The 19386-nt window shown below is 31.8% G+C and overlaps 3 protein-coding genes across 7 annotated transcripts; 2 read left to right on the top strand and 1 right to left on the bottom strand.

Moving 5' to 3' along the window:
• LOC104760852 (small ubiquitin-related modifier 1-like) lies at positions 4677-7109 on the bottom strand. Of its 2 annotated transcripts, none has more exons than XM_010483830.2 (4): positions 6938-7109; positions 5376-5542; positions 5117-5266; positions 4677-4975 (listed from the first exon to the last, which is right to left on the bottom strand). In XM_010483830.2, the coding sequence occupies exons 2-4, from the start codon at positions 5502-5504 to the stop codon at positions 4922-4924; spliced, it is 333 nt and encodes a 110-aa protein (XP_010482132.1). In that variant the 5' UTR covers positions 5505-5542; positions 6938-7109; the 3' UTR covers positions 4677-4921. The 2 variants fall into 2 exon arrangements, with proteins under 2 accessions (XP_010482132.1, XP_010482131.1); XM_010483829.2 differs by having other exon boundaries at positions 5358-5542; positions 6938-7087.
• LOC104760851 (UBX domain-containing protein 1-like) lies at positions 9085-11059 on the top strand. 4 transcript variants are annotated; one of them, XM_010483828.1, is made up of 10 exons: positions 9085-9198; positions 9316-9411; positions 9495-9571; positions 9654-9736; positions 9828-9888; positions 9959-10026; positions 10123-10189; positions 10284-10364; positions 10457-10540; positions 10624-11059. In XM_010483828.1, exons 1-10 carry the CDS (start codon positions 9183-9185, stop codon positions 10948-10950), a joined length of 960 nt encoding a protein of 319 aa, XP_010482130.1. In that variant the 5' UTR covers positions 9085-9182; the 3' UTR covers positions 10951-11059. The 4 variants fall into 4 exon arrangements, with proteins under 4 accessions (XP_010482130.1, XP_010482129.1, XP_010482128.1 ...); XM_010483827.1 differs by having other exon boundaries at positions 10278-10364; XM_010483826.1 differs by having other exon boundaries at positions 10105-10189.
• LOC104760850 (putative small ubiquitin-related modifier 4) lies at positions 12599-13124 on the top strand. The gene is made up of 3 exons (XM_010483823.1): positions 12599-12706; positions 12789-12941; positions 13035-13124. The coding sequence occupies exons 1-3, from the start codon at positions 12599-12601 to the stop codon at positions 13122-13124; spliced, it is 351 nt and encodes a 116-aa protein (XP_010482125.1).

Here is a 19386-nt window from a genome sequence, read left to right as displayed (position 1 = left end):
TAAAGGTCTGGGATTCAAATCCCACATAATATGAATTATTAACAATTATCACTAAAAGAAATATGGATATTGATAGCAGTTTTCGTAAATGCTATGAAAGATAAATTTTTATTTTGGTTACTATATCATAGCACTAAAACGCTAACAAAAAAAATCACCAAGCGGGAAGCTAAAATCATTTATCCACCAATACTTTGTTGAAAATTTTCATCTAACCGCCATTACTTAGAAAAATCTCACTTACCACAATATAACAAACATAAAAACATAGTTAAAAAAAATATAACGTCTATTTCCTTTTGATGAACAATAAATAAAATTGTTAAAATTCATAATGTTAAGTAGAGAAAAAAAAACAAAATATAACGTCTATTTTATTTTTCAAATAAAAAAATCAATAGACTCATGTTTTAAGTTCATTTACGGATTTTTCAATGTATCTATTTTTTATATTATAAATATCCCCTATATATTAATAGAGAAGCACTTTCTTGAAAAAGTTGATGTGTCACCGCCAGAGAGCTCGAGACACATTTAGCAAAAAACCCTTAAATTTTCTACTTAATTACATTAACATGCCATTATATATATATATATATATTAAAAACAATTAAATGAATAATAATAAGATTTGTCATCAATTCTCACACAAATTTAAATATCACATATTAAAACTAATTAAATATTACATACTATTTTAAGTCAAAATTTCACTAAAATTTACTTACAAATATACAAGTCAAAGTTATATTATTTTTAAGAAATCAATATTTTATATAAGTAAAATATTCTAAAAAGGCTATAAAAACATATAAAGTTAAAAAAAATAAAGAATATATAACTTATTAACAAAATCATATATAACTTTTGTTAGTATTATAACCATAATAATTTAAATAACAAGCTTTCAATAGTTATTATAATTGATTATAAAAAGAAATCTATTACCCCTGAATTATCTTCAACTCATTAAAGGAAACTTAATTCCCAATAAATATAGATTTATATATATTCATAAATAAATATAAAAATGACAACAAATTAGGGGATATCATGATGTGTGATTATTTATATATAGCTAACTATGTAAACTAATTAATCTCAACATTTAGTGTGATTATTCATTAAAAAATAGAAATATTGATAATTGAATAGGAATATATGTTTTAATTGTACATTAATCTATGTGCTATTAAAAAGGAATGAGACAATAACCCTTATCATTATAAATAAACTTAGTATCCAAAAAAAGTCATAATATATTTAAAATGAATGATTTTTAGATTATGAAAAATTGTTATAGTTATTCGATTAACCATAAATATAAAAATTTGATTTTTAAAGCACACAAAAAATATATATATTTCCATAAATTGTAACATTTTATAAATATTTTCTTTACCATGTTCACATAATTCACGGGTGAAATGTATTCTTACATGAATACGTTGATTTTGAAATTTCATTAATTTTTTCATAATGGTTTTTTTTGGTAATAATCCGTTATTTATAGAAAATATTAACAAACCGACTAACTCAAAATATTTAAATAGCCTAATCAAAAATAGTAAATCAATAAATTATATTATATTCAGAAAATTTAGTTTAGAATCCGATTGTTACTAACATATAATAAAATTAAATAATTAAACTACCGAGTAATTTAGTATATGTTGTTATGGTTACATAAGAAACATGCAAAATTGTTATGATTATAAAATAAAACATAAAAGATATGAATTTGATTTTTAAACCACACAAAAGAAATGTTGCAATAAATAGTAACATTTTATCAATATTTTCTCTTACACCTTTAAAGATTTCACGGGTGAAACATATTTTTTACACGAGAAACGCAGCTTTGAATAAATAAATAAAAAACTTTAGTTACATATTGTTTAACACAAACAAATATTGGTTCTAGAATAATGATTTTACTTATAATAATTTTTTTAAAATCGCTTTATTCCGCACATAGTGCGAGTTGTTACCTAGTATTTTTTAAAAACTTTAAAAGTCTACTATCCTCAATTGATTTTTTTTTAATTATGTTAATATTTATGTGACATCTCCATATTAGTAAAAGAGAAGTACAAAACTATTATCGGGTCGGGTCAAGTAAAAAAACAAACCCGAAATCAAGGTATTTGGATTCGGGTGCGAAATATCCGAAAATTATAAATGGGTTATTCGGTCATATATTTATTAAATCGTATGTACTAAATATTAAATGAAACTTAAACAAATTTTCCAAAACAAAACAATAGTAACTGCCAAAATATTTTTGGTGCATGTAACTTAGGAAACTAACAAAATTAGTGTTATATTAGAGTTAACACTCATGGAGGATTTTAATTATAATAGCAAACAAATTATTTCGGAAATTTTAATTATAGAAATACCATTTATGTGCAGAAACCGTAACTTAATTAGTTGCCATAAAAAATAAACATTCCAACCAAAAATTCCTAATCAATATCATATCTTTATAAAGAAAATTAATAAAAAAGGAATATAGGCTCATATATACTGTTTTTTTGGTTTGTTGTATTTTCAAATTCAGTTTGGAAAAAAATCAGAGAAGTTTATCCAATGTAATGAATTGTGGAAATGTCAAACCATAAAAATCCAAGTATTACATAATCATAGGGATCTTGAATATTTTATATTTTATGAAAAATCAGTAGTTTACAAAATTTATGGGAGTGTTGTTAATTTGTTATTTATATATTATTCTATTTAAATTTGGAATGTTGTTTAAATCATTTTAATTTGGGTAATACCTATATATACACAAAAGAGATACTAACTAAATGTGATTTTAACAAACGTGTGTAATCTTCAAAACCCTAAACTTACAGTCGGTTGTGCCACTCTCATATCATTCTCATTTTCCCACTAAACTTTATTTGCAAAATTGTAACAAAAATATGGATGGTAATGATGGTTTCACAAGCCTCAATGCTATCAAACCTTTCAAACAAACCTAGAAAATTCAGGTGAAAATCGTTCATTGTTGGAAGCAATACTCTACTTATACAAGAGTGACAAATTACAAAGTTGGTGGTTTTGACCGAATCATATGTAAGCTCTAATTCTCACTTTCTAATATGTTAGTAATATAGAAATGACATTTTCTCATTCATTTTGTTTAATCTGAATTGGTTAGTTAGAATTTTTGAATATAATATTCATTATGTTTAATCCTTTCTAAAATATATAGTATACGAAGACAAAAAAAAACAATTAACCCCAATGTCAAAGTTAATGTACCAATACTATACATGAAAAAAATATGTATGTGCGATGGATCGTATTTTTCTTTGTTTGTCTGTATTATATATTTTCATACTTAACTCCAAACAATGTTAGAATATATGTAAGTACCCACTATATGTCAATAAATATTCCTCTTGGTATTACTCAGTCTGCTGTCATGATTTTTGTCAGAGTTATGTGGTTTGTCAAATTCACAATCATATGTTAGAGAAGGTTAGATTTGATATTTCAACAAATGTATTTTTTTGCAAGTAGGTCTGTCGAAACACACACTGTAAATGTATAATTTTTAGGAATTGCAGTTTTTTTAATTTTTTGTTTTGTTTTCAATACTCCGACATCTTTATATTAAATTATACCATATCGATAAATATTTCTCCGCACTGTAGCGCGGGTCCGATCCTAGTATCTTGTATAAACAAATATCAAATTTGTGGAACCCCTTGGCCAATGGTTAACTAAAAGTTAATTGATGCTTCTAGGGATTCAAGTCCGAAAAAATGCAATATATTAACAATTATGCAGATTAATGAAGTCAAGTTTACATGAAATCTCCAATGATGTACAATTAGAGTTGTTCTTCATGATTATACGTACAAACGAAAGTGTCGTCGATCATGGATTATTCAAGGTGTCTAAAAAGAATATGGAGAAGAAACTATTGTTTTTGGTGACTCTAACAGGGTTAAAAAGAATTGCTCATGGTAAAATTGTCTATGTAACACTTCTCGTAATTTTAATAAATAATAAATCTGGACATAAAAAAATGGATTTAATTCTCTAGTGCCCCTATACCAAAAATTCATTTCTGCATTACCCCTTCTTTAATGAAAGGATGAAAATACGCCTATAACAATTTTTAAAAGAAAATTAAACATCTAGTTGTACCTACCAGCCTCCTAATTGTACCAGATATCCCCTAGTTGTACTTCCTAGTTGCAGGAGCTGTACCAGTTGCACCTTAATTCCATTCTACCAATCAACCTTTATTTTTCCTTTCCAATCTACCATTCAAATCCTATGTGTATTTTTATATTAGGCGCATATAGTCTTTAAGCCGATCTAGGGAATATATGGACCCAAATTTTTACAAGTGCTAGGGATACAATTTTGACAACAATTCTAGTGTAGCTGACTGACGCTTCCAAACAACGAAGACTTTTTAAAATGGAAAACAAATAATATATAGGTAGAGAGGCTTCCGACTAGTGGAGGCAAGATTCTTGCAATTTAAGGGTTTCAAATTTTCTAACATATAGATTCTTTGAAAGTACCAATATGCTGAGTTTTTTCTTGTGTATGCAAATATCAATTATATTTTACACACATCAAACTGAAAAGAATTATGTTATTATCATGTATAATATTCAGTCTTGCTAAGATAAGTGCGCTTAGATTAGATCATGCATAACATACTACATAACAACCTTATGATCATCAAAAAGATCTCTTGGAAAGACAATAATCTTCGTCTAAATTCTCTTCCCAAACTCCACAGATACCACTATGTCAATGATCAACTGACACAAAAAACACATGATCAATTATGAGTTCAACCACCAACGATCCATACAAAACTAGTAATAGAAATAAAACACATTCACATATGATGGTAACAATAATGTTACGAATCAAGTCCTCGCTACATCGGCCAACCAATAAATGCTTCGATTTCATCTCCATCTTCCATATCAAGCTGCATCAGTATATCAAACGATTAGATCACATTATAGGTCACAAATCATGATTTTATCTAGACGACAAAATAAAAAAAAAAAAAAATCATGATTTTATCTTTAGACCAAGAAACATGAAAACAACATTCACATCAAATTACCTCATCAGGTGTTTGTTCAGGATTGAGACGACGAGCATAGCAGAAGAAGACGATGTTGTAGAAATCAAGATTTTGAAGCTCACAGTAGCTTTTCATGAGTTTTTTAAACCTCATGGTTCTTTTCATCTTGAAGTGTCTCACACTATCATCCTGAGATTTTACTACTTTCAGTCTCATAATATCAAAAATTCTTGTACCCTTGAAAATAAACAACACTAAAACAGTTTCTTATTTTGCTAACCTGACAATTAAATCTTACTTGGAGTACGATTTTGTTCTCTTCGTGATCGGGTACTCCTCCTTCATTGTTGTTGCTGCAGTTGCCGTCTGTTGGTGCGGGAATTGGCACCCCGACATACCGGTCTAAACCAATAAGAAAATCGATCATCTAAACCGAGAATTCACTTTCTCCAGATTCTCCTCTACCTTATAAAAGGAATTAATGTGAGGTTGGTTTTGCATGTTATTCTTCATTAGAGTTATGTTACCCTTTATTTTAAAGCAATGTTTTTAAACCCGACCCGGAAAATAAACCGGAACACCTTCTGGATCACCGGGTCATCGGGTCGACCCGGTCCAACCGCGGGTCAATAATTCACTCAATTTCATTATATGTAATCATATATAAAAATATATATATATGTATTATATCTTGGTTTTATGAATATCAAAACAAAAGTTTTCATATCTTATCATAGTAAATTAATCTTTGAATATTAATTATAAATTTCTAAACCTTATGATCTTAAATTCCTAATAATAAAAAATGTTAAATGAACAAATTAAAAAAATGGTGACGGAAGAAATAGAAAAAAAACTACATTCATTTTGTCCCACATCAATTGTATTGTGGAAGAAGTACGTGATTGCTTCACTATATAACTCAAACCGAGAGCTGGATTAGTCATTAGTCAAAGATTAAGAATTACCAATTAGTCATTGGTTTTAACTCAAACAATGTGCCAACCGCCGGGTCAACCACCAGTTAGCTGAGTTTTCCCGGTTTTCTCCGGTTAATTTATTGTCTGGGTTTGAAGTGTAATCCGGACCGGAATACCTTCCGGTTCACGGTTAAACCGGTTCGACCGGCCGGTCCGATCCGAGTTTCAAAACATTGTTTCAAAGATTAGGTAATTTTAAGATTAAATACTTCAACCAATTTATGGTTCTCTGTTCATAACGAGTTTAGTTTTTTGTAAATGTATCTAAACTATTCATTTTGATAGAAAAATAAGTAAATTATTAAGTAATTTATTATTTTTTAAATTCTGTTAATTCATTTCTTAAAAATGATAGTGTAGATCCATATAATTTGATAAGTTAATAAATTCTAAATCAAAAAAAAAATTGTCAAACGAACGTAACATAACAAGTCTCCAAGCAGGGTCAATATTGCATCTTACATACAAAATTAATCATATTTTTAACTCCAAGTCTCCAATCGTGTAATACAACTCAAAATCCAAATCATCAAAATTAAATCAGCGAAATAGAGAGTTTTAACCCAAACTAATATAAGTGCACAACGCAAACAAGTATATTAAAGAAGAAATCTAACTCACTTTTAGTCGAAATAAATTAGCGAAGAAGATATCTTGGTTAATTTTTGATTGTTAACCGAACATTAATTAGAAAATAACTCCAAGATTGGTAGCTCAATCCAGAGAAAAAGAGTTTACAAAAGATGTTTTAGAATAATTAACTAAGAAGATGAATTGCGAATACTCACATCACAAAGTTTCAATGAATAATCACTTATAGCATTATTATTAATGTAAATATATTATCCACAATAGGGAATTAGAGAGAGTGAGCTAGTACCTTAACAGTGAGAAGATGAGGATAATAACAAAGTGAAAAAGAAAAAGAAAGAAGAATCAATTGTTTAGGTAGTGAAGAAGGAAATTAACGACTAATAAGAACTATTCCGTCGGAGGAAACGAGGTAGAAGAATACCTCCGCTTGTAGATATAAAAGAAGAAGATTTTATCATGACGGAGAATACGAGGAAGAAAGAGTGTATTTATATGATTTGGGAATAAACCTAAAGAAAGTCTCTTTCAAGATTAGAGGGTTTTGACTTCAAACCCATAGTTTTTAATTCGAAATATGAGTTCTATTTTAGAAAAATGTCCCCAATCACAAAACTAAGGATATAATATGAATATAAACTTTAGTTCACCAATTCTAATTTTAAAAATATAGATAAAAAAAAATTGAAAATACATTAATTTTTTAAAATTTCTCTTTCTTTTATTTTTTTTATGTAAGTAAGATGTTTCATATTTTTGATTTTTTTTTTTCTTTTATCATCCTGATGAGCTATAAATTGATAAAAATATGGAAAAAATTCTTTTCACTTTTATTTTATTTTGGTTTCAGTGGAAGTTCATATTTCATGATATGTTTTCTAACATTTTTGGTCGGGGAATTTTATTTTATAACTATTTAATATTTTGCTATAGTTCAATATTTTTGCTTGAGCTAAAATTAGTTTCTAGATCAGCCTTTGGGTGGATGCAAGATTCTTGTACTTTAAGGTATAACTTGTGAAATTTAAATTAATTAATTTTATATCTTTTACATGTGATATGAAAGGAAACTAGGCAATTAACTCGTAACTAATGCGGAAATTAAATTGTCAATTTCGGGTTTTCTTTTGGTGTTTCGAACCAGAAATGTCAGTTTGAAAAAAAAAACTTAAATTGATTAATCTAGACATCAACAATGTTGTTGAGTTTCTTGAAATGAACATAGGTGAGTAACATGATCCTTAACAACCAAGACTTTAAGGTAAGGCTCTTTTTGAAAAAATCAAACTTGAACTTGTTAATGCTTAGTTAATTTGCTGAATTCAAACGAGATCAGTTTAGGGTCTAGAAATATCCATTACGTAGATTGTTAACGCTGCAAGAATTAATTAGCTTTACATTCATGATTTGAGTTCGAGAACGATGTTTAACACATTCTCTGCTAATGTATGCATTTGTTATCATAATTCACTGACAATTCCTGGTTCCTAATGTCTTTTACTTACTAAATACAATTACTTGCATCCATTTACGGTCTTTGTTAGTCACAATAATTTACAACGTCTCTTTGTATTAGCTTTACTTATTCTTCATTATCTCATAATGGATTGCTTAGTATATGTGGGTACAATCCTAAAGTGTTACAACGATATATCATTTGATTGTCGTAGAGAACACATTACGTTTTAATTGACCTTTGATCAGTTTGCTGGAACGCCGCATTTTGAACAAACATTTGGTTCATCGACTGCAACAAATCCTCCATGGTAGCCCTTAGACGGATCCATATATCCACCATATCTGGATATTTATTCCATGGGAGGAACCTTTGTTGGAGAAGGTGGGGGAAACTGAGGAACACTAGGAACATAAGGAGGAATTCCTAGTGCAGCTGGAACATCTCACCATCTGAATAAGGAGGATTCCTTAGTCACCTCACCTCATCTTCAGAATAATAACAAAAGAAATAAATAATTTTCAAATTTAAACATTGAAGTAATTTAGTTCTTCTTTTTACTTCTAATATAATAATTAAAACTGTATAATAACTAATAAGAGAGTTAGAACTCACGTGGAAATGATTTTTATATCAAAGAAGCGGTCAACTGCAGTTCTACATTCGAGAGTATCATACACCTGATGAGTTAAATACATTTATCATTCAAACTTAAAGATCCTTACAATATGTTAAGATAAGTCAGTCAAAAATTATCTTTTACTTTTTTCATTGTTGTTTGTTTAGAGGTTGAGTGTGTATGGTGTGAATGTAATAATACACATATTTAGATTTTTAAATTCACATATACACAGTATATGGTTCAATGTTACATGCAAGAAAGGAACAAAAGCTTTGTTGCTTCTTTTACAAGTTTTGAATAGAATAAAAGAGTTGCAAACTTTGAGAAAACGGAAGTAACAAAAGAGTCACATAATTAGTTAAAGAATCTAACCAATTTTCAATATTGCAACACACCATTAAAACCATTCTTGCATCGTCTGATTTCACATCAAGAAATACTTGATATCTTTGAAATATGGCATCACATATTGGTGATAATATAGTATCTTCTTTGTTTCAATAATATAAGATCGATCATTGTTCTGTTTTTTTTGTTGGACCATCTTTGTTTTTGTAAGCTGTTCTTGATGTTCTTGTTGGTAAAACAGAAACTGATGCAGTTGAGGTTAATCGTGGATTGCTGAAGGAGCTGGAAGATATGGGATTCTCGATGGCTCGAGCAGCCTGGGCTCTGCATCACTCTGGTATATGTTGTAAAAACCTCTTCAAAACATTCCTAGAATCATGTCATGGATCACCCATATTTTGTCTCTCTATTCATCTTTAGGTAACTCTAGTCTTGAAGAAGCTGTGAACTGGATCATAGACCATGAGAATGATTCACAGTTTGAAAAAATGCCTTTGGTATGTATAATTATATTCATCTTCTTTTCTTTTTTTCATAGATTCCATACGAAACTTTTGAAAAAGGTGTACATTCTTGTAGATGGAATTTAACATTGAGATTGAGTCACCAAATCCATATGATGATACTACAGAAACTTCTCAGGCAAGAGCTAAAGAACTAATGTAAGTAAGTCTCTCATTTGAACATATATGCATATTTCTTTAACTTTATTCTTTATAAGGACAAATGACTTCATTGTTTATATATTCTTAGGGAACAAGCTCATAAACTAAGAGAAGAAGAAGACACTAAACGTGAAAGAGAAAGAGAAAAGGTATGAAGGAATTAGCTTGCATCATACACTATCCTCATGAAGAAGACTTATAGCTCTAACTCTCCTCCAGGAAAGGATAAGAGCAGGGAAAGAGATGATGGAAACAAAGAGAATTGCGGAAGAAAACGAAAGAAGACGGTATGAGGAAGAGAGTTTGTTTCTCACATTGTCCCTTTGAATTAAATAAAACAATGTTGGAAATTTTAAAAAAAACAGGAATATAGCTTTGATCAGGAAAGCTGAGAAAGATGAGGAGAAAAAAGCAAGGGAGAAAATTATGGTTAAAGTTAATGAAGACAAGGTGATGAATCTTGATATCTTATTGTACACTCAAATTGAAAACTGATGATCTCTACCAAAATATTTTGGGACTAAATGTTTGTGTATAGCTGAAGAGAAAGCGGAGGCTTGGATTACCAACTGAAACAGAATCTGCTTCGACATCATCAACTCATGTTTCTCCACTTAATACTAAGGTACAAAGCTTCATCATCTATTATTTTTTGTTACCCTTAAAACTACGAAGAATTAATGGGCCGTAACTTTTACAACAACATTACAACTACAGAGGGTAGTAATGTCGCCGCCAAGCCCAGCCTCGAAAGCAGAGGAGATGAGGGAATGCTTAAGGTCATTAAGACGAAACCACAAAGTAAGAAACGTTTTTTTTAAAAAAAAAAAAAAAAAAAAAAAAAACTAGGAAGCTAATGAAATCTTGTTTGTTTGTTGTCATAGGATGAAGATCCAAGAATCACGAGGAAGACATTTGAAACGCTTATGACAGTTGTGAGGAACGCAGCTAATAAGCCAGGTGAAGAAAAATATAGAAGAATCCGTCTCACGAACAACTTGTTCCATGAGAGAGTTGGGAGATATAGCGAAGGTATTGAGTTCTTGGAGCTTTGTGGATTCAAGAGACAGGATGGATCTGAGTTCTTTTCTCTACCGTATCGTGATGTAGACATCAACCGGCTTCGAGACGCAGCATTTCAACTGAACGCTGCAATTACCAATCCCTTCTTCGGTCTTCTCTCCACGGAAGCTGAAGACCGTGAACAATAAAGTTTATCTTCATGAATTCTTATGTTCCATCTATAACACATAATATAAGACAAATATCAAAGTGTATATTTTGCAAGTTAAATCTCAAAAAGTGTTATGTTGGCTACTATTAAGGACAAAAAGTGTATCCAGATCAATATAGCCAAAAATGAACAACGCCAAAAAAACCTCACCGGTTTCACAGACATGCGGAGAAGTTTAAAGAATTGATTTGGACACCTATGTCACCAAAATGCACTTATCTTTTTGGTCAAGGGTCATGAGAGAACTCCAAACCTAAGCGTGATTGAGTTGGAGTAATCTCAGGATGGGTGACCTTCCGGGAAGTGATTGTCGGAACTGTACGAGTGATGACAAAACACAGGGAAAGATCATGTGGTGATTATGTAGGGACAGTAACAAGTCTTTCAAACCTCCCGGCAAATCGGCCGTCGGATATTGATGGGCTCACGGGCCTAGTGAGAGGACATGAGGCCCATGGACTAGGATTGGACATGGGGACCACTGAGAGGTGACGGTCGGGCCGTTACAAGTGGTATTAGAGCCAAACCCAGACGAGTGTGGAGTCGAGTGCGCTCACACTGTCAGGGGTGACGGTCTTGGTGCGTAACGAGGACGTTGCGATTCTGTTAGTGGGGTGAATTGTGACATCTCGGTTTCAGGGACATGCGGAGAGGTTTAAAAAGAATTGATTTGGTCACCTATGTCACCAAAGTGCACTTATCTTTTCGGTCAAGAGTCTTGAAAGAACTCCAGAGTTAAGCGTGCTTGAGCTGTAGTAGTCTCAGGATGGGTGACCTTTCGGGAAGTGATTGTCGGAACTGTGCAAGTGAGGACAAAACACAGGAAAAGGAAATTTACTAATACTCAATACATATTAAAAATTATTAAAAATTTATTAAAAATATGTCAGTTAAGTTTATTAAAAATTTACTAATACTCAATACATATTAGATAATCAAATAAATATTTATTGGTTATAACTTATATGATACTACATAATCTACAGTTTATAACAAAAGGAAATATTAAATGGGTCAAAGACCTTAAATGGGGTTAATGAATTTACACATAAATGGGGTAGGTATAAATAGGGAGGAGGTTTTACTTGTTAACACTTAACATCTCTACTCCCTATTTATAATCACTCAATGTGCTTTGAAGGTATTAATTTGGGCATTCATCCTAAATAGTTAGTTAATGAAGTTTTGGTTAAAAGAATGATATAGTCGAAAATTAACATTGGAAATAACAATGTTATGAATCAGTCATACCTTTTTTTACTGATGAATATATTTCTACAATTAATTGAATTGTGGAGTAGTGTCTCTGATGAATATATTTCCACAATTAATTGAATTGTGGAGTAGTGTCTCTTATTTTCATTTTTTTTTTTTGAATGGAAGATGAAAAGAGAAGAGACACTATTCCATAATTCATTTAATGATAGAAATACACTCATCGGTAAACAATGTATGACTAATTCATAATATTGCTATTCCCAATGTTCATTTTCCATGATCATTTTTTTACCAAAACTTCATGTATATATATACAATGGTTCTTGTAAAAAAAAAAATTATATATATACAATGGTTCATTTTTATGTTTTCACTTCTTGAGAAATTGAAAGATTTGATTAGAGAAAATGTCAACGACGACCAAAGTTTATGAAAGGAGGAAGGTGAAGAAGGAAGGGGCAAAGCGTAATGTTGCATCGGAGTCAGCTCATGTTACTTTGAACGTGAAGGGTCAGGTAAGATTTCATGTAAGATTTGATTGTTGCTATACATATTCTACTTCTACATTAACCTAACTAATAGCATGTTTGGATATAGGACGAGGAAGAGGTTAGAGTGTTCAAGGTGAGAAGGAAGACTAAGTTGATTAAGTTGATGCAATATTACAGCGATATGAGAGGTGTCGAGTGGAACACATTTCGCTTTCTATTGGATGGCTCGAGAATTCGGGAGTACCATACTCCGGATGACGTATGTATTATCATTTGAGTTTCTTATAATATATAAGATCCGTATGTCAGTTGTAATTGATTCGTTTTTTTCACTGTGTTTTTTTTTGGTTAGCTGGAGCTTAAGGATGGAGATGAAATTGACGCAATGTTGTATCAAGAAAGTGGTTTTGGTCCATCGTCTTCTATAATATTTAGAGTTTGAGTATTTATGTAATAATACCCAGATTCAGATTTCTAAATCCACATATATATATATATATCAATAAATGGTTCATTGTTACATGCAAGAAAGAAATAAAAACGCTGTTGCTTCAGTTACAAGTTTTGAATAGAATAAAAGTGTTGCAAACATTGGGGAAACGGAAGTAACAATAGAAAGATGTTGTATGTGTTACAGTAGTAGATAAAGAATCTAATCAATTTTAAATGCTGCAACATACTACACAATGACCATTAAAACCATTTGTGTCTTCTTTCATCACTGGGAGTTCAAGAAATACTTGAGATCTTTAGAATATGGCAGCAGCAACTGTTGATAGTTTAGTTCCTTCTCTGTTTTAATATTATATCAGATCAGATCAATGTTCTGTTGTTTTGTGGGACCATCTTTGTAAAGAAACTGAAGTAGTTGAGGTTAATCGTGGATTGCGAAAGAGCTCGAAGTCCAAGATAAGGGATTCACGATGGCCCTGCAGCGTGGATATTTCCCTTGAAGAATATTCTAACAGTAGATATCAATGTTGAGGTCAAGCCTAGTCTCAAAAGCAGAGGAGATGAGAGAATGTTTAAGATCATTAAAACGAAACCACAAGTGTTGATGTATGAATGTAGCAAATAAGTTGAGGGTGGTCTTTAAGGCTAATACGAAGAATCTCTTTTAATAAACGAGCCGTGACTTGGCTGAAAACAGAATGAATTACAAGGAAGAGAGAAGGGTCCTAGGACTTGAACAAAGATGGCCAAAGCCGAACTGAATCGACAAGATCTATTTTCTTCTTAGTAATAAAATTAGCTCAATGCTTAAATTTTCTTGCACCTCCAAAGAGTATTTAAGATTTCGAGAAACAAATTTGTAAAATACTCTTCATTACATTGGGAACTAACAAACTTAGTTTTTGTAAGGTTAACTATCAAACAAGAACAAGGACCTTATTTTTCTTCTAGTAAGGTTCATCAATAAAACTGTTTTCAAAGATTATGTTTTTGCTGTGATCAGTCGTAAATCGTAATCTACTTTTTTTTTTTGGTCGTCTCAATCATAATCTACTTAAATCAAAGAGTTTTCCAATCTCAAGAAAACTGTGACAAATAATTGTATGTAGAAAGGTTAAACTCAAATATATAAATGTTTTTTTTTTTGAAATACAGTTCAAGTATCTTGTAGTCAAATGCAAAATAGCACCAATAACTAAGGCTATGAATGACCAGATTTTTAACTGGTTGTTAGTTTTTAGAGTTTTGGTTTTATAGTGTCTAAAATAAAATTAAAAAAAAAAAGCAAAAAAAAAAAGAAAAAGTTAAGTATTATTTCGTTGAAAATAAAGGCATTCCACTAAAACATCAAACTCGTTGTTTTTAGGGGTTTATTGAACGGAAGAATCTGTATCGTATCAAGGTCTGTATCCCGAGTGTATCCTCTTAGGCCGAAGACTCCTCTCGAGGAATACACCGTTTAGACTGCTAGGTTTGTTCAATCAGTTAGTCAGACCCCTCTGCTATGTATGTGGTAATAATATTTGCTCCCTTGGCTATGAAGTTATGTAGCGATTCAGTTCTGAAATCCTATTGTCAACAGCTTGACTATATCTCTGGTAGATCCTTAGCTAATAGTCACCCTTTGTCAATACTAGCTTGCGACTTCAGCCATCACCCAAATGTCATCAATCTTATTTGCTTTGTCCTCCTATTACCTTTAGCAACCAACTCTCACCATTCGCCATTATATTTGATATATCAATTGTCTGTGTCTTTCCGGCTACAAACTTTGTGTGGAAGCCTTAATCTCCATAGCCATGGCTCTTATGTGAGAGAGACTCCACATGTTATGTTACGGTCTGTCACTTATCCTTGGCGCATCCCTCTAATAGCTTCTTTGATGAGTTCTTTTTCTCCCAAACATATGAAGTTCCCTGTTATGGCCCTTGTACAACCTCAAGTAGCTCCCCTCACGCTGGTGAGACGCTTAGCCATGACGACAATTTCAACGTCTCCTAGTCATTGTTTGACAGGGACCACTTCACCTTCCAATGAGCTCCTCTTGGAAAAGTTATCGACATACTTGATCTCTCATGTGCTATTTGCTTCCTAGCAGGTGACTCAAAGCTCTCTTGGATTAATGGTCGATGTAATCTATGTTTATTTATCTTTGTTTGGCATTGGGGAATGCCTCTGTTTGCTTATGTTGTGTACTTTGGATCTCTGTATCCCTTCTTGGTATTTGAAATTAAGTGAATGAAATCAAGTATTTTGACAAAAAAAAAATTGAACGGAAGAATCTAATAGAATATGAAAAAATCAAAAAAATATACAAATCTAGTGTTATACAATTTTGTATTTTGAAGATTCTAATAAATTACAGTATTATTCAATTGACTGATTTTTAAATTTTATTAAAATGACAGTGTTATTTAATATTATATGGTTTTGATAATAATGTCATTTTGTAAGGAATTTAATCGAAAATTAAAAAAAAACTTGAAGAAGTAATTCCTACCTTTTATGATCTCATTCGAACATAATCCATATTTTTATGTTAAATTCTATTTGAAACTTGGAGAAAAATCAATCAAATTTAGTTTTCTTAAATTCTAAAGAATCAAAAAATTTAAAGTCTTGAATGATAATTTTTTTTAACCCAAACAAACAAAAAGGGAAAATTTCCAAAAAAAACTCTAACTTATTTTTATTTGGACGTTTAATACCCAATACCTTTTTGATTGGAACAAAAATACATGATATATTAAATTGATGTCAAATAAAACATTGTCTTTTAAAGATTGGTAGAATCAAACATACGACTTAACAGACATGTACATGACAAAATAGCTAAACCGAGTTAAATTTCATTCACAACTCAGTTTACTAACCAATTTTCCCCAAACAAAAACCAAAACCAACTTTAAAGCTAGTAAAAAAAAACAAGGCCATTTGTTAACAACTCAGTTTACTAACTAATTTCTAGTTTAGTCTATAAAAGAGTTAATCAACAAGAAATATCATTAATCAGCACGGAATACTAATTGGTCCCAAGTCTTACCGGTTTTGAATTATCCGGATGAGTGGCTTGAGCAGGTGGAGATGGATGAGCGGCTGGCTCAATCATATTCTATAGGTCCATGAACAGGGTAAAGGTTGTTCCAATTTAATCCTGATGAAAACCGTTGTTAGACCAAACCCAATACACATACTCATTTGAGTGTCTATATCTTTTAATAATACTAAAGATAATACAAATTTCTTCACATCCTTCCTTTTAACTTTTGTCCTCCCATTAGTCATCTTTGGGTGTCTAACTTTTTTTATTAAAAAAATGTTTAAAGTATATTTTATAATATCATACATGTTAGTTATATAATTTATGCAATATTAAGAAAATAAAAACTAGTAGTAGAATACATTTACTAAAAAAAACAAATATATTACATTAAAAACTTTAAAACATATATTACAATTCTAAAAAAACCACAAATTTAAAACTGAATACAATTTAAAAAAAAACATATAATGATAGAAACATATGAAAGCATTATGAATAACATAATTAGCATCGGTCTAATATCGAGTTGTGCCAAATTTTTGCCAGATATGTTCAACCAAATCAGCTTTAAGCCGTCGATGTTGCGTTGTATCACGAACTTGATTCCAAGCACCAATCACTTCGTCGAGGTTGTTAATCCTATCTGTAGAATATGTTAAATCGACACGTGAAGTCCGGCTTCCTTCTCGTTGATGGAATTCTGCTGTATTGTACAGGCTGTATCCATCTCGTTCATCTTCTACTATCATATTGTGCAATATGATACATGCTCGCATTATCTTTCCTATTTTTGCCTTATCCAAAAAAAGTGCAGGATTTTTAACAATCGCAAAACGAGCTTGCAAGATTCCAAAAGCACGTTCGACATCTTTTCGGGCAGCTTCTTGACACCTTGCAAATAATGATGCTTTCGGGTCTTGTGAAAGTGAAATTGATTGGATGAATGTTGCCCATCTCGGATATATACCATCAGTGAGGTAGTAAGCCATATTGTAATGTCGTCCGTTGACATAGTAATCTACTCTCGGAGCTCGACTTTCTAAGATGTCATAAAAAACTAGTGAACGGTCAAGAACATTGATATCATTTAAAGTACCTGGAGGACCAAAAAATGCATGCCAAATCCAGAGATCTTGCGATGCCACAGCCTCTAAAACGATTGTAGGTTTTCCAGATCCACGAGAATACTGTCCTTTCCAAGCTGTTGGACAATTCTTCCATTCTCAATGCATACAATCAATGCTTCCGATCATCCCGGGAAATCCGCGGTCCTCTCCTAAATTGAGTAATCGTTGGAGATCCTCTGATGTAGGTCTTCTTAGGTACGTATCTTGAAACAAATATATAATTCCCTCCACAAAATTTTCCAAGCATTGCATTGCGGTTCTATCTGCGAGGCGGAGGTACTCGTCAACCGCATCAGATGCACACCCATATGCCAAAATACGAATGGCTGCTGTACACTTTTGTAATCCAGACAGACCCAACCTTCCCGTAGCATCTCTTCTTTGTTGGAAATATGATACTTCATTGGATAGTGCTTCAACAATACGAATGAACAATGATTTGTTCATTCGAAAACGACGACGGAAACTACCAGCAGAGAACGTAGCATTTTTGCTGAAATAATCATTCCATAATTGAATATGCCCTTCTTCGTGTTGTCTATCAATATAAACTCTTGGCCGCCTTGAAGTAGTTGGTTGTTGATCATTGCCATAATCATCTAGGCAATCTTGGAATAGATTGCCAAAATGTTCATCAAAAAATTCATCATATTCATCATCTAAATCTGGGGAAGACATGATAATAAGAAATGAGAGATTTTTTAAGAGAAAGTTGGGATGAGAGATTTTTTAAGAGTGAATAAAACACAAGGAATATGAGTTTACAAGAGAGTTGGGAAGTAGCCGATATACAAGTTTGCTATATATACAAGTTTTCTGAACATCAAGTGGGGAAAGAAAAACACAAAAAAGTTCACGGGTGTTGTTCTCTTGTTGTTCACGGGCGTTGTTCTCTTGTTGTTCACGTGCGTTGTTCTCTTGTTGTGGTGAAAGAAAAACACAAAAAACCAAGACCAGAGACTTTTTGTTCTCTTGTGCCGACTTGAGATCACAAGGAGAAAGTCACGGGAAGATCAGAACCAAGACCAGAAACTTGTTGTTCTCTTGTGCCGACGTGAGATCAGAACCAACACATGAGATAAGAACCTATCAACAAACAACAGAACATAACCACTTAACATTGGTTAGAACGAAACAAGAACAGAACAATATAGCGGTCACCTATGTCACCAAAGTGCACTTATTGATTAAAACAAAACAAGAACGGAACCACTAGACATCCCGTCAAAACGAAACAAGAACAGAACAACTTAGCATTGATAACAGAACATAACCACTTAACATTGATTAAAACAAAACAAGAACGGAACCACTAGACATCCCGTCAAAACGAAACAAGAACAGAACAACTTAGCATTGATAACAGAACATAACCACTTAACATTGATACAAGACTCAAACTATCCTAACATCTCATCAATTAGCTTCTTTCTCAGATTGATTTCAGCCTCGGACAGATCAGTTTTGTTGACTAGACTCGCTAGAAGTCGTTGCTTGGAAATTCGTTCTCTCGCAGCTATTTCTCTCTCTCTGATCTCCCACGCCTTCTCTAACTTTTGTAGAGAATTACCCTCAGTTTCTATACCACCACCATTGTTTTTTGTTTTCCTTTTGGATGCCTTAACACCTGGAGGGCGTTCAATAGCTTCTTCCTCGAGACGAGAAGTTGTATTTGAACTGGAGGAATATGTGCCACTAACATCAACCTTTGTTCGTTTGGTGTTTTCAGGTCCTCTCAAAGCATTCGAAGAACACCACTTCTGCTCATGACGAAGAAGCCTCCAAGCATGCTCTAGAGAGACCTTTTAATTCTACAAACAAGACTCCCTTCTAGTTTAAGTGTTACAACTGTTTTTATTCTAAAAGACTACCTTTTTTATTTCTACAAATGTTTTTAGTGTTTAAGTGTTACAACTACCAAACATTTACTAAATGCTTAACTACCAAGCAATAAATCAATCGGATTCTACTTTAAAAAAACAAGACTATGGTCATAAGCATTAAACCAAATCCAATATATGAGTCGGTTATGATCAAACCTGATGTGTGAATGCATAAGCTAATGCTCTTTCCCTTCTCAT

This window comes from Camelina sativa, chromosome 18, assembly GCF_000633955.1.
Source record: "Camelina sativa cultivar DH55 chromosome 18, Cs, whole genome shotgun sequence".
NCBI lineage: Eukaryota > Viridiplantae > Streptophyta > Magnoliopsida > Brassicales > Brassicaceae > Camelina > Camelina sativa.
This window is presented reverse-complemented; position numbering and strand designations above follow the sequence as displayed.

Excerpts from the sequence above, each read along its gene's own strand:
- LOC104760852 (XM_010483829.2), bottom strand. The coding sequence starts at position 5,504 with ATGATCGATTTTCTTATTGGTTTAGACCGGTATGTCGGGGTGCCAATT. Across the intron at positions 5,267-5,357 it reads AAGTAAGATTTAATTGTCAG|GATGATAGTGTGAGACACTT; the intron begins GTTAGCAAAATA and ends GTAAAATCTCAG. Across the intron at positions 4,976-5,116 it reads CTGAACAAACACCTGATGAG|CTTGATATGGAAGATGGAGA; the intron begins GTAATTTGATGT and ends ATACTGATGCAG.
- LOC104760851 (XM_010483825.1), top strand. Across the intron at positions 10,027-10,104 it reads GAAGAAAACGAAAGAAGACG|GAATATAGCTTTGATCAGGA; the intron begins GTATGAGGAAGA and ends TAAAAAAAACAG. Across the intron at positions 10,190-10,277 it reads TTAAAGTTAATGAAGACAAG|CTGAAGAGAAAGCGGAGGCT; the intron begins GTGATGAATCTT and ends GTTTGTGTATAG.
- LOC104760850 (XM_010483823.1), top strand. The coding sequence starts at position 12,599 with ATGTCAACGACGACCAAAGTTTATGAAAGGAGGAAGGTGAAGAAGGAA. Across the intron at positions 12,707-12,788 it reads CTTTGAACGTGAAGGGTCAG|GACGAGGAAGAGGTTAGAGT; the intron begins GTAAGATTTCAT and ends GTTTGGATATAG. Across the intron at positions 12,942-13,034 it reads AGTACCATACTCCGGATGAC|CTGGAGCTTAAGGATGGAGA; the intron begins GTATGTATTATC and ends TTTTTTGGTTAG.